The sequence below is a fragment of the Neoarius graeffei genome, chromosome 24 (genome assembly GCF_027579695.1).
Source record: "Neoarius graeffei isolate fNeoGra1 chromosome 24, fNeoGra1.pri, whole genome shotgun sequence".
In the NCBI taxonomy this organism is placed as follows: Eukaryota; Metazoa; Chordata; class Actinopteri; order Siluriformes; family Ariidae; genus Neoarius; species Neoarius graeffei.
The window spans coordinates 47,539,538-47,552,197 of record NC_083592.1 but is presented as its reverse complement, the minus strand read 5'-3'; the positions used below and the strand labels follow the sequence as shown (position 1 = coordinate 47,552,197).

General features: G+C 40.4%; 1 protein-coding gene across 1 annotated transcript in view; it reads left to right on the top strand.

Moving 5' to 3' along the window:
• Positions 1-12,660, top strand: part of arrdc1a (arrestin domain containing 1a) — a 46,439-nt gene extending 33,779 nt beyond the window's left edge. The window contains exons 4-8 of the mRNA XM_060907399.1: positions 4,405-4,559; positions 7,109-7,291; positions 8,093-8,269; positions 8,375-8,894; positions 11,959-12,660. Coding sequence (XP_060763382.1) covers positions 4,405-4,559; positions 7,109-7,291; positions 8,093-8,269; positions 8,375-8,894; positions 11,959-11,999 — 1,076 coding nt within the window. The 3' untranslated portion in view covers positions 12,000-12,660. The remainder of the gene's footprint in view (positions 1-4,404; positions 4,560-7,108; positions 7,292-8,092; positions 8,270-8,374; positions 8,895-11,958) is intronic.

The window sequence follows — 12,660 nt, the reverse complement described above, 5'->3', positions numbered from 1 at the left end:
CTTAGATTACATGGAATCTGAATGAGCTGCTACTATAGAAACGTTTACACACAAGAACGTGTGCATTAATATAAACCTGTAATTAATCCTGAAAATTAATCCAGATATGAGAATTGTATCATACCGCTGTGGCATAAGGTTTATAATTCATAATATTCTTTAATATATTTATGCTTTTTTTTTTTTTTAAAGAAAGTTTATATACATACACACACACAAACGAGGGTAAGTCAAAAAGTTCTAAGACAGATGTTATAATTTCAAAAGGTGTGAAAGACATTTCCCCAGCATTCTACAAAGAAGGAATTGTCCAATGGAAACGCCACTTGCAGAAGTGTTTAGACTTAAATGGAGGATATGTAGAGAAATAGCTTTATTTTCATAAATAAAGATTATCAATTATATATATTATTTATATATATATAAATTAATTAGAGCTGTCAAGCGATTAAAATATTTAATCGCGATTAATGTCGCGACTGTCATAGTTAACTCGCGATTAATCGCAATTTAATCGCACATTTTTGTCATATGAAAAACCATTGTAATTCTCTTATCAGCATAAAAACGTGAATGGGCTTGCTTTGTATTGCAAAGCATAACACGTCTTGACACAGCCACTGCAAAGTGAAACCTAAGCCGAACACCGGGGCGAGCAAAAGAACCATGAGTGAAGTGATCTACTGCTTGAGTTAGTCTGCAACTCAGAGAGACAGGTTACACAGTGACGCTAGGCTTGACATGCTTGATTATAATATAAAGTACACTATTATATTAAGTTTAAGTTGTTTGTTGATAAATATTGCATTGAATCTCATCTTTACTGTTTCAGCTCACTTAACACATTTTGTACTTTTACACTTTCTGCCTGTTGATGCGTCGCGCTGTCCAATCAGAGGTGGCCAAATTTGCATATTACAGGAAGGATTTCTGGGATAGCATTGAGTTTACAGTTCAGAGGGATCTGGCTTCTTTAGACGCTGTCTTCTTAAAACTGAATAAATATTTAAAAAGAGCCAAATGAGCCAGTCTTTTGAACGGCTCTTTTCATAGAACGGATCACAAAGATGCGGATCCCATCAAAGAGCCATAAATCCCACCTCTACTAGCGCGCCCTGCCCGCGCTGGTTCTTTGGGAAGAGGACAGAGGACTCTGGCTGTGCGGGGCATTACAGTCTAGCTGCTATCGTTTGTCTCTGTTGCAAGTTCCTGGCAGTTTCAAAAGCTTATGAAAAACCTACATCATGTCACAGAGTGTTAATCTCGCGATAAAAAAAATTATCGCCGTTAAAATTGAGTCAAGTTAACGCATTAATAACGCGACATTTTTGACAGCACTAATATATATGTGTATATATATATGTATATGTGTGTGTGTGTGTGTATATATGTGTGTGTATATATGTGTGTGTATATATGTGTGTGTATATATGTGTGTGTATATATGTGTGTGTATATATGTGTGTGTATACACACACACATTATATGTGTATATATATATATATATATATATATATATGTGTGTGTGTGTATGATGTATAGTGCCACGAGTTGGCCTAGTAGTTAGCGTGTCCGTCTCTCAATCGCGAGTTCTACTTGCGGTCGGGTCATACCAAAGACCATCATAAAAATGGTGCCTACTGCTGTCTGGCAAAGCATGCTGCAATACAGATGCGAGTGGGGAGTCAAACTCTCATGGTTACCAGAGGACTAGCCCCCCACTGTAACCCTAGCTATGTAATAGGCGAGAGGCCGAGGGCTACGGAATGGAGATTGGCGCTGCCCTAATGCGTCATATGGCACGGGAAGGACTTTAGACTAGGTGTGTGTGAGTGAGAGATGGATAGATATATAGCCCTCAAATGCTATTCCACAGTTTTTTGACTCTATTTACAGTCCAGCATGTGACTCATGGTGAAATACTCCGTTTATAACAAACTATCAGAAGGGTGGTGCTGGATGTAACACTGTTCCTCATTCAAGTAGGTTTCGCAAACTTGCATTCAAGGTCAGAGGTGTGCATAAGTTAGAGGCACCTTTTGTAAACCGTGCTAAATGTCGTCTTGCCAAAAACTTAAGATTCCTTTTCATCTAAGGGTGTACAAACTTTAGTGCCCAACTCAATAGAGTACCAGTCAAAAGTTTGGACACACTCATTCATAGGTTTTTCTGTATTTTGTATTTTCTACATTGTACAACCCCAATTCCAAAAAAGTTGGGACAAAGTACAAATTGTAAATAAAAACGGAATGCAATGATGTGGAAGTTTCAAAATTCCATATTTTATTCAGAATAGAACATAGATGATGTATCAAATGTTTAAACTGAGAAAATGTATCATTTAAAGAGAAAAATTAGGTGATTTTAAATTTCATGACAACAACACATCTCAAAGTTGGGACAAGGCCATGTTTACCACTGTGAGACATCCCCTTTTCTCTTTACAACAGTCTGTAAACATCTGGGGACTGAGGAGACAAGTTGCTCAAGTTTAGGGATAGGAATGTTAACCCATTCTTGTCTAATGTAGGATTCTAGTTGCTCAACTGTCTTAGGTCTTTTTTGTCGTATCTTCCGTTTTATGATGCGCCAAATGTTTTCTATGGGTGAGAGATCTGGACTGCAGGCTGGCCAGTTCAGTACCCGGACCCTTCTTCTATGCAGCCATGGTGCTGTAATTGATGCAGTATGTGGTTTGGCATTGTCATGTTAGAAAATGCAAGGTCTTCCCTGAATGAGACATCGTCTGGATGGGAGCACATGTTGCTCTAGAACCTGGATATACTTTTCAGCATTGGTGTCTTTCCAGATGTGTAAGCTGCCCATGCCACACGCACTAATGCAACCCCATACCATCAGAGATGCAGGCTTCTGAACTGAGCGCTGATAACAACTTGGGTCGTCCTTCTCCTCTTTAGTCCGAATGACACGGCGTCCCTGATTTCCATAAAGAACTTCAAATTTTGATTCGTCTGACCACAGAACAGTTTTCCACTTTGCCACAGTCCATTTTAAATGAGCCTTGGCCCAGAGAAGACATCTGCGCTTCTGGATCATGTTTAGATACGGCTTCTTCTTTGAACTATAGAGTTTTAGCTGGCAACGGCGGATGGCACGGTGAATTGTGTTCACAGATAATGTTCTCTGGAAATATTCCTGAGCCCATTATGTGATTTCCAATACAGAAGCATGCCTGTATGTGATGTAGTGTCGTCTAAGGGCCCGAAGATCACGGGCACCCAGTATGGTTTTCCGGCCTTGACCCTTACGCACAGAGATTCTTCCAGATTCTCTGAATCTTTTGATGATATTATGCACTGTAGATGATATGTTCAAACTCTTTGCAATTTTACACTGTCGAACTCCTTTCTGATATTGCTCCACTATTTGTCGGTGCAGAATTAGGGGGATTGGTGATCCTCTTCCCATCTTTACTTCTGAGAGCCGCTGCCACTCCAAGATGCTCTTTTTATACCCAGTCATGTTAATGACCTATTGCCAATTGACCTAATGAGTTGCAATTTGGTCCTCCAGCTGTTCCTTTTTTGTACCTTTAACTTTTCCAGCCTCTTATTGCCCCTGTCCCAACTTTTTTGAGATGTGTTGCTGTCATGAAATTTCAAATGAGCCAATATTTGGCATGAAATTTCAAAATGTCTCACTTTTGACATTTGATATGTTGTCTATGTTCTACTGTGAATACAATATCAGTTTTTGAGATTTGTAAATTATTGCATTCCGTTTTTATTTACAATTTGTACTTTGTCCCAACTTTTTTGGAATCGGGGTTGTAGAACAATACTGAAGACATCAAAACTATTAAATAACATCTGGAACATGTATGGAATTATGTGGTAAACAAAGTGGTTTTTTTTTTTTTTTTTTTTAAAAGCGTTTCATATTTTAGATTCTTCAAAGTATCCAGCATTTACCTTGATGACGCTTTACACACTATTGGCATTATCTTAACCAGCTTCATGAGGTAGTCACCTAGAATGCGGTGTGCCGCAATTAACGGGTGTGCCTCGTCAGAAGGTAATTAGTGGACGAGTTTCTTGTTTTGCCTTGTTTGAGATCAAACAGGAAATAATAAAAATACAGTAAATAGCCCGATTCCACAACTGTAATAAACTGTTATGTCAAGAACTGCTCAGGTAAGTAAAGAGAAACGACAACCATCATTACTTTTAAGAAATGAAGTATCTTTTTATTAATAAAAATAAAGAAAAACATTGCATTGTGTCCAAACTTTTGCTGGTACTGTATGCAACTTCTTCCTTTTGAAGGAATTTTAAAAACTGACCCGGAATGATGCATTTCTTTTGATATTCTGAACCGTCACGTTTAGTTTTAAAGCGTCCTTTTAAAAAAAAAAAGTAACTGTCTCTTCTTTTTCTTTTCCAGCCACAGCTCCAACATCCTACGAAGGGCCGTATGGAAAGGTTATGTACAAAATTCGAGCGTTTATTGACACGCCCCGCTTCTCAAAAGACTACAAGACGGAGAAGCCCTTCTACATGCTGAACAACATTAACCTTAATGAAGTGCCAGACATCTATGTGAGTGTGTGAGGTTTCTGCACATTAATAACCAATGTCCTGATCACTTGTAATATCTGGTGCATCTGTCGTACACTCTCCAGAAAATAAAGTACACTATTGTACCTGTAGGGGTACAACGGTTTATCACTGGGGCAGTACTCCCATTTTATATACTGCTTGGGAGCATGTTTTTATCTTTTTGGCCCTGAAAAGGTACACATTGTTCCCTTGAGGTCCAATAATGAGCCCCATTGGGTACATTATTGTAGATTGTACCTTGGGAGACAGAAATGGACTCCTTCTGACAGTGTGTGCGCTTTTAATTTTGTCAATTTTGATTATTATAACTCTGTTTATTGGATTGTGAAAGAAATGAATGATCTAATGGATACAGACATGTGAAACTGTTATACCAGTCCTCTTAATATTTCAATCTTGGCTGGCATTTTTTCATGGTCTATCAGATATATTCCATTCAGCTAGCATGATATTGAACGAGTCTTTGACTCGTTCAATATCATGCTAGCTGAATGGAATATATCTGATAGACCATGAAAAAAATGCCAGCCAAGATTATTATACATAAACACTGTCTTCATATCAGCATTTTTGAAGGCCAACACACGCTTACCTGTGACTTGGTGCTGTTAGCACGGCAGTCCAGTTCCCTTCTGGTTGGCGTAGCATTCAGCAGTAGCGTTAGCGAAAGCCAACACGAGCATACCCGCGGCTCGATGCTGTTAGCACGGCAGTCCGGTTGCCTTCTAGCCGGCATGGTGCTAGCACAGTGAAGCCAAATATTTATTTTTTCCCTGTGTAATTTACTTAGTTACTTTTAAAGTCAACATCGACAGCTACACACAACGGAACAACCTGGCAGCCAAAATTCTCTCAATCTTTCACTTTTAACAAAGCAAACCTTGCAACCATGTTTGTTTACAGTCACTCGCTAGCGTGGAAGTTTTATATCTCCAACGTGTCTCTTTTCCAGTTATTCAATATCTGTTGGTATGTTTTTCTCTTGTAAATATGCGTGAAGAATATATAATAAAGTTTTGGTAGCCTTTCGGATGTTCACGCATCTTCATTTTCCAGTTTATTTATTGAGTGCTTAGTCTAGCACTGGATTAGCCTCATCTTCTCTCTTACCGGGCTGACAAAGAAATGATGTGCGCGTGTGCAGCAGAAAAGTTTTGTCATTGGATCTTTGCATGAGCTCCGATGTGTGATGTCATGTTGTCTTGACAACGTGCAATATTATAACAATATTGCACGCTCATTCTCCATTGGGAAGAGTGGCATGATACATGGAGGATAAGCGATATGATAATATTGCATGCCATCAATAAAACCACTAGAAGGGAATAGAATACATGTATGTTATTTACCAGTTGGGAGGTCAGTATCGTGAAATACCGTGACCGAGGTCTTGAAAGTACTGAGCGAGGCCCTCTGGGCCGAGGTCAGTATTCAAGGCCAAGGTCACGGTATTTCACCATAGGGACCGACCTTAAGCTGGTAAATAATATATTTATTTTTTTCTTTACCAAGTTCTAACAGAAAACGAGAGCGCCCGAAAGGGAAAACCGAGCCGAGGCAAGCCGCCATTTTGAATCCTCATTCACGGCTGTAATGCAAGTTGCTTCCTCCTCGGTATACAAGTGCACTTCCATGGCAGGAAAAAACTACATTTTGCTGCCTATGTAGTCCCCTATTTATACAAAATTGAGTCATTCAGGATTCAGCCATGTTTTTGCTCGGCGTTAGCAAGTTACAGGTTTTTAGCTTTCTCCTGAAAGGTTTTCTTTTATGTCTTCTTCCTCAGGGTAGTAAAACTCGCTTTCGCTGTGAACACTGTCATTATCACTATCCATGCTGTAAAATTAATGCTGTTCTCCTGAGAAATGCTGCAAAAAAATTAAGATTTTTGATAATCTTATAAATAAATCTTATTTTTAAAAAAAAAGATAAATGTTGACAAAAAATGCTACTATGCTTGTTGTGAACGAGCGAATCGCCAGAGGTCCGTAACTGGGGTCCGTATCGTAGGATACGGACCGGCTCGCCAGCCAATCGGAGCGCAGGATTTGATGGAAACCGCACTGCGAAAAAAATGTTTTTATTCCATGGAAAAAGTGGCCTATATGTATAATAATGCGTTCTATTACATTGGCTCCCGGTCACTTTTAAGATGGATGTTAAAGTAGTGAATGGATTGTTTGTCCCTGGATCTTTTCCAAAATGTTCATCAACCAAGATCCAGCACTGGAGATGCACCCAAAATCAACATGAAGGAATGTGTTGAAGTACATGTCTGTTTTTGTAGAAGTACAAAATGGAGATCGTGCAGACATTTTGCGAAGTCTATTTTAATTTGATTTATTCCAATTCCCTAGCTTGCGTTGTTTAATTATGAATATTTGTGTTGTCGTTGTTCTATCCCTACTTGACTCTAATCTCCCTTATTGTCTTCTTTTAATTTCCTTTGTGAAGTCTTTTTTGAGCTGCATGTTTAAAAGGTGCCATACAAAAATTTTTTTTCATTGTTTTTATTGTTAATTTCATAGGAGCCAAATGTTTCAAATATAACAAAGAATTTCACATATATGCTGATGAAGAATGGGACAGTCGTCCTGGTGGCTAAAACAGACCAGCGTGGATACGTGGAAGGTCAGGTCATTAAAGTGTCCACAGAGATCGACAACCAATCGGGGAAGAGCACGGGCCATGTAGTGGCTTCTTTAATTCAGGTAATGATTTTACCATTAAAGGAACAGTCCACCGTACTTCCATAATGAAATATGCTCTTATCTGAATTGAGACGAGCTGCTCCGTACCTGTCCGAGCTTCGCGCGACCTCCCAGTCAGTCAGACGCAGTCAGACGCGCTGTCACTCCTGTTAGCAATGTAGCTAGGCTCAGTATGGCCAATGGTATTTTTTGGGGCTGTAGTTAGATGTGACCAAACTCTTCCGCGTTTTTCCTGTTTACATAGGTTTATATGACCAGTGATATGAAACAAGTTCAGTTACACAAATTGAAACGTAGCGATTTTCTATGCTATGGAAAGTCCGCACTATAATGACAGGTGTACTAACACCTTCTGCAGCGCATTGATACGGAGCTCAGATATCAATGCGCTGCCGAAGCGTGCAGAAGGTGTTAGTACGCCTGTCATTATAGTGCGGACTTTCCATAGCATAGAAAATTGCTACGTTTCAATTTGTGTAACTGAACTTGTTTCATATCACTGGTCATATAAACCTATGTAAACAGGAAAAACACGGAAGAGTTTGGTCGCATCTAACTACAGCCCCAAAAAATACCATTGGCCATGCTGAGCCTAGCTACATTGCTAACAGGAGTGACAGCGCGTCTGACTGCGTCTGACTGACTGGGAGGTCGCGCAAAGCTCGGACAGATACGGAGCAGCTCGTCTCAATTCAGATAAGAGCATATTTCATTATGGAAGTACGGTGGACTGTTCCTTTAAACTAGTAAAAATTCTCGCTATCGTTTTCTTGAAAGCTGTATCTGCTCGTGTCCTGTCAGAGGGTGACGTATCACACAAAGAAACCGACACATGAACTGAGAACAATAGCAGAGGTGGAGGGAGCTGGAGTGAAAGCAGGCAAACAGGCCGAGTGGAAAGAGCAGATTATCGTTCCTCCTCTTCCACAGTCGTCTCTGGTTGGATGCAACCTCATTGAGATCCACTATTTCATCCAGGTGAGTGGGACAGCATCACTCCAGTCGAGTGTTTTATTCGCATTCACATGTTCTTTGTAGTATTTAAAAAAAAAAAAAAACCAACAGCTTGCTCTCATGCACCAGGTGTCTTTGAAGTACCCAGAAACATTACTGACGCTGCCAATTCATATCGGGAACGTTGCGGTTGATCCGAGTCTCCGTCCTCCTCCTAAAGCCGCCAAGACAGCGCCCACTCCAGCACCACGGACTGTATCTCCACTGAACGTTCCTGTTGCCTCTCCTCTTCCATCCGGCTCCCCCAGTCTGCCTCCTCGCCCCGCCCCTCGGCCCCGGCCCCGCAGCATGTGCGTCACTCCAAGCGCACCCCCAGCAGAGCCAGGCATGATGGGAGCTGGGGATCCACAGAGTGAAGCGATTCCTACGAAGGTCCACTCTCAGCATCAAGGCCCCGTGTCTCCCAACGCCTTTAGCTACGCCCCGGGCCTCATGTTCCCGCAGATTAACAGCAACCCCTCAGCACCTCACTTCTCTCTCTCCACCGGGGCCACCATCCCCTTCTTTGCGGAAGGAAACAACACTCCCGTGCCCACTTCCTGCCCCTTCATCTTGCCTCCAGATTATAGAAGCTCAACACACCCACATGGTGAGACCCATGAGCTTCTGTATGGTTTACATAAACGATTTCACCCCGTTTTAGAAGAGAATGAAGAAAAGATTGATAATTCACTGATATAACTAATAGGTTTGACAGACGTTCATTCAAGTTAAAAAATAGTCAAATGACAACCTTTCCGAGTTTTGAATACTTGGCTTGTTGATGGATGCGAGTGCACGCGCGCGCACACTTCATTTTTATTACGAATTGAAAGTCTGTGTTTTTGTGGATAAACTAAAATGGAGCGTTTGCCCACTCAAAAACAATGACAACATGGGGAAAAAAATTGGTTAAGAGTCTTTTTCCTTCTTGATCTGAACTGGTATGCTTTTAATAATCTCCCAGTCTATAGAATAAGCACAATCATATGAATTTTTTTTTTTTTTTTGGAATAGGCATGTCCTGATTTAAGTAAGGGATAATATACAGCGAGCCAGTCTCATCTCATCTCATTATCTCTAGCCGCTTTATCCTTCTACAGGGTCGCAGGCAAGCTGGAGCCTATCCCAGCTGACTACGGGCGAAAGGCGGGGTACACCCTGGACAAGTCACCAGGTCATCACAGGGCTGACACATAGACACAGACAACCATTCACACTCACATTCACACCTACGGTCAATTTAGAGTCACCAGTTAACCTAACCTGCATGTCTTTGGACTGTGGGGGAAACCGGAGCACCCGGAGGAAACCCACGCGGACACGGGGAGAACATGCAAACTCCACACAGAAAGGCCCTCGCCGGCCCCGGGGCTCGAACCCAGGACCTTCTTGCTGTGAGGCGACAGTGCAAACCACTACACCACCGTGCCGCCCAGCGAGCCAGTCATTACTGCAAAATAATTCCCGACAAGATAATGCAGAATCACTCTGAAGGGGTTTGTTTGGAGATCACTGTACATTATCTTGCTTATTACATGACCTACTTATTCAAAGAGAACTGAAGGCAATAAATTTTTTTTTCATCATCAAAATTCTATTTCTCTCATTTTAGTAAATATCGGAACGCATTTTTGATCGCTATGTTGTCACTGCTATAACAAGTTATGAGTGTTTGAAATATGCTCTGTAATATATCAGTCCATATGTCAAAGCAATGGCCGTAAACGAGATTCGTCGAGACCTGTGCGAGACGTCATAGGACGGAAGTAAAACGTACAGCGGAAATCAAAGCGACCAACATCTGCCAACGTCGTCAAAAGACGCGCGCGCCCTCTTTCGAATGGTGACGTAATCAAGCTGGAAGTTTTGTTTGTTTTGATAGCAATCAGGAAAGTTTGAAAAAAGTAGGCAGTAATCGTCATTTTAAACTCGTTTTTGTGCAATATTTCGTACAGTTTTCAAAATGGCGGCGCTGACACTTGACATTTCGAAGTCTCGCACAAGTCTCGTGAAGATCGCGCGGATAAGCGACGCCTGTCATGGACCAAACGAACTAAATTCAACACGGCTAAAAACCGAATAGGCCGATAAGTATAATATTTAATTGCGATTAGTTGCCAATACGAGTCACGATATAAGGTTACTAAAACCGAAAACGTAGTTGAATAACACGTTAATTAAGAAATAAAGCAAGTTTAAAAATGACTTCAGGTCTCCTTTAAATAAATCAATAATTTAACACAAAATAAAGGCGACATGGTGGTGTAGTGGTTAGCGCTGTCGCCTCACAGCAAGAAGGTCCGGGTTCGAGCCCCGTGGCCGGCGAGGGCCTTTCTGTGCGGAGTTTGCATGTTCTCCCTGTGTCCGCGTGGGTTTCCTCCGGGTGCTCCGGTTTCCCCCACAGTCCAAAGACATGCAGGTTAGGTTAACTGGTGACTCTAAATTGACCGTAGGTGTGAATGCGAGTGTGAATGGTTGTCTGTGTCTATGTGTCAGCCCTGTGATGACCTGGCGACTTGTCCAGGGTGTACCCCGCCTTTCACCCGTAGTCAGCTGGGATAGGCTCCAGCTTGCCTGCGACCCTGTAGAACAGGATAAAGCGGCTACAGATAATGAGATGAGATGAGAACACAAAATAAACATTGACTTTAAAAATGATTTCATTGCTTCTGTTAATCACATGGTTGGTCCATAGCAACGGTCTGTTATATGGAAATAACGGAATGTAGAATGCCATGATTGACCAATCAGAATTGAATATTTAACTAGACAGGGACACTCTAACGAGTGCAAACCCCGCCTTTTCCCTATTAAAATACATTGGGCGAAAATTTCGAAGTTCTGCCATGACCTTGACCTTTGACCTCCAAAATTTAATGGTTTCCTTCCTGGGTGATTGGTAACACGTACAAAATTTGGTCCAAATCGATCCATTGGTTCTTGAGATATCTTGCAGACAGACAGACAGATACACACACACACACACACACACACACACAGACTGACGCAGGTGAAAATAATAACCCCTCCGACTACTGTCGGCGGGGTTAACAAAGCTGTGTTGAATAAAATGTTAATATCCTGATATATGTTCAAACATTCATCACAGTCAGGGCAATATGACAGGAGTTGTGTGGGGTTTTTTTGTTTGTTTGTTTGTTTGTTTGTTTGTTTTTTTAAATAGTCCTGTGAATAAAACTAATGAGGTTTTTATACCTTTCATATCACACTGGGATTGTGATGATCATTTGATGTCCATGATAACAGGAGTACAAGTTGTAAATCTCAGTAGTACGCTGTGTAATTGATAACCGGCACATTTCCGTTTCAACTTCTCTGGAACTCGCAGGACCAGATTCTGGCATCATTTTAAATATTCAAGCTGTTGTGTGTAACTTTGATTTAACAGTTTAGTATTTTAAAGTATAGATAAACAATTTGTTTCCAGGACCAAATGCAAGAAAGATGTCATGCAGTTTATACAGTATTTAAAAAAATTTTTTTGCGAAGTACCTTTTGTTAATTTTTCCATGAGCACAATTAGAACATAAAATTTACTTCACAATCGCAAACACTTGTCTGAAAATCCTGTAGTATTTCCAATCAGTTCTACAATTGGCTGTGAATGTGCTTGTTTTTATGGTACTGATTTTATTTTATTTCTTTTTCAGACCCTCCACCAGCTTATGAAGATAGCCTTCTTACCACATAAATGACTTCCGCTCTGTACTAAACAACAGCTGATAACTCCTTTTGGGACTGATACCCTTTCATAACCAGTCAATGCACGTTTTGGACATCGTTGTCACACTAGAAGTCCATGATCAGAGCAAACAGGTTCACTGAAAGATTTCTTTGTGAAGCATGGAATGGCATCTCAACTCCATTTTTTTTTTTTTTTCAAACTCTGAATATCTTGTCTTGATGTTTTTCCCACTTGTTGTTCTTGTTCATGGGAGATATTGTTCATTTGTATTGGTTCTATACATTTTGTTTATAGCCCACTGAAAAAGGTTTGTTTTAAATTAGGATAATTGCTGCTATTGGCAAACAAATAAAAATGTGATTTTAAGATTTCACTTCTTACTGACGGTAGTTAGAGAAAATGTTCTATGCCTTGTTAAATGTTCCTGTTGTAGTTTTAAAAAGTTTTTAGAGGTTGATCTGAATTTTTTTTTTTTAAATACACTACAAAATTTGTCGGAAATAAAGGAAGTAATTTGTATTTGCTTTTTCATTAGCTTTCCTTTATCTCTGTGCTTCTGTAGAATATATTTGTGACTTGTAAGCACTATTATTTTCCAGTTATTTTAATACAGACCACGAAGAATACTTTGATTTCAGTACTGAATGCAATAAAATTATATTATTTA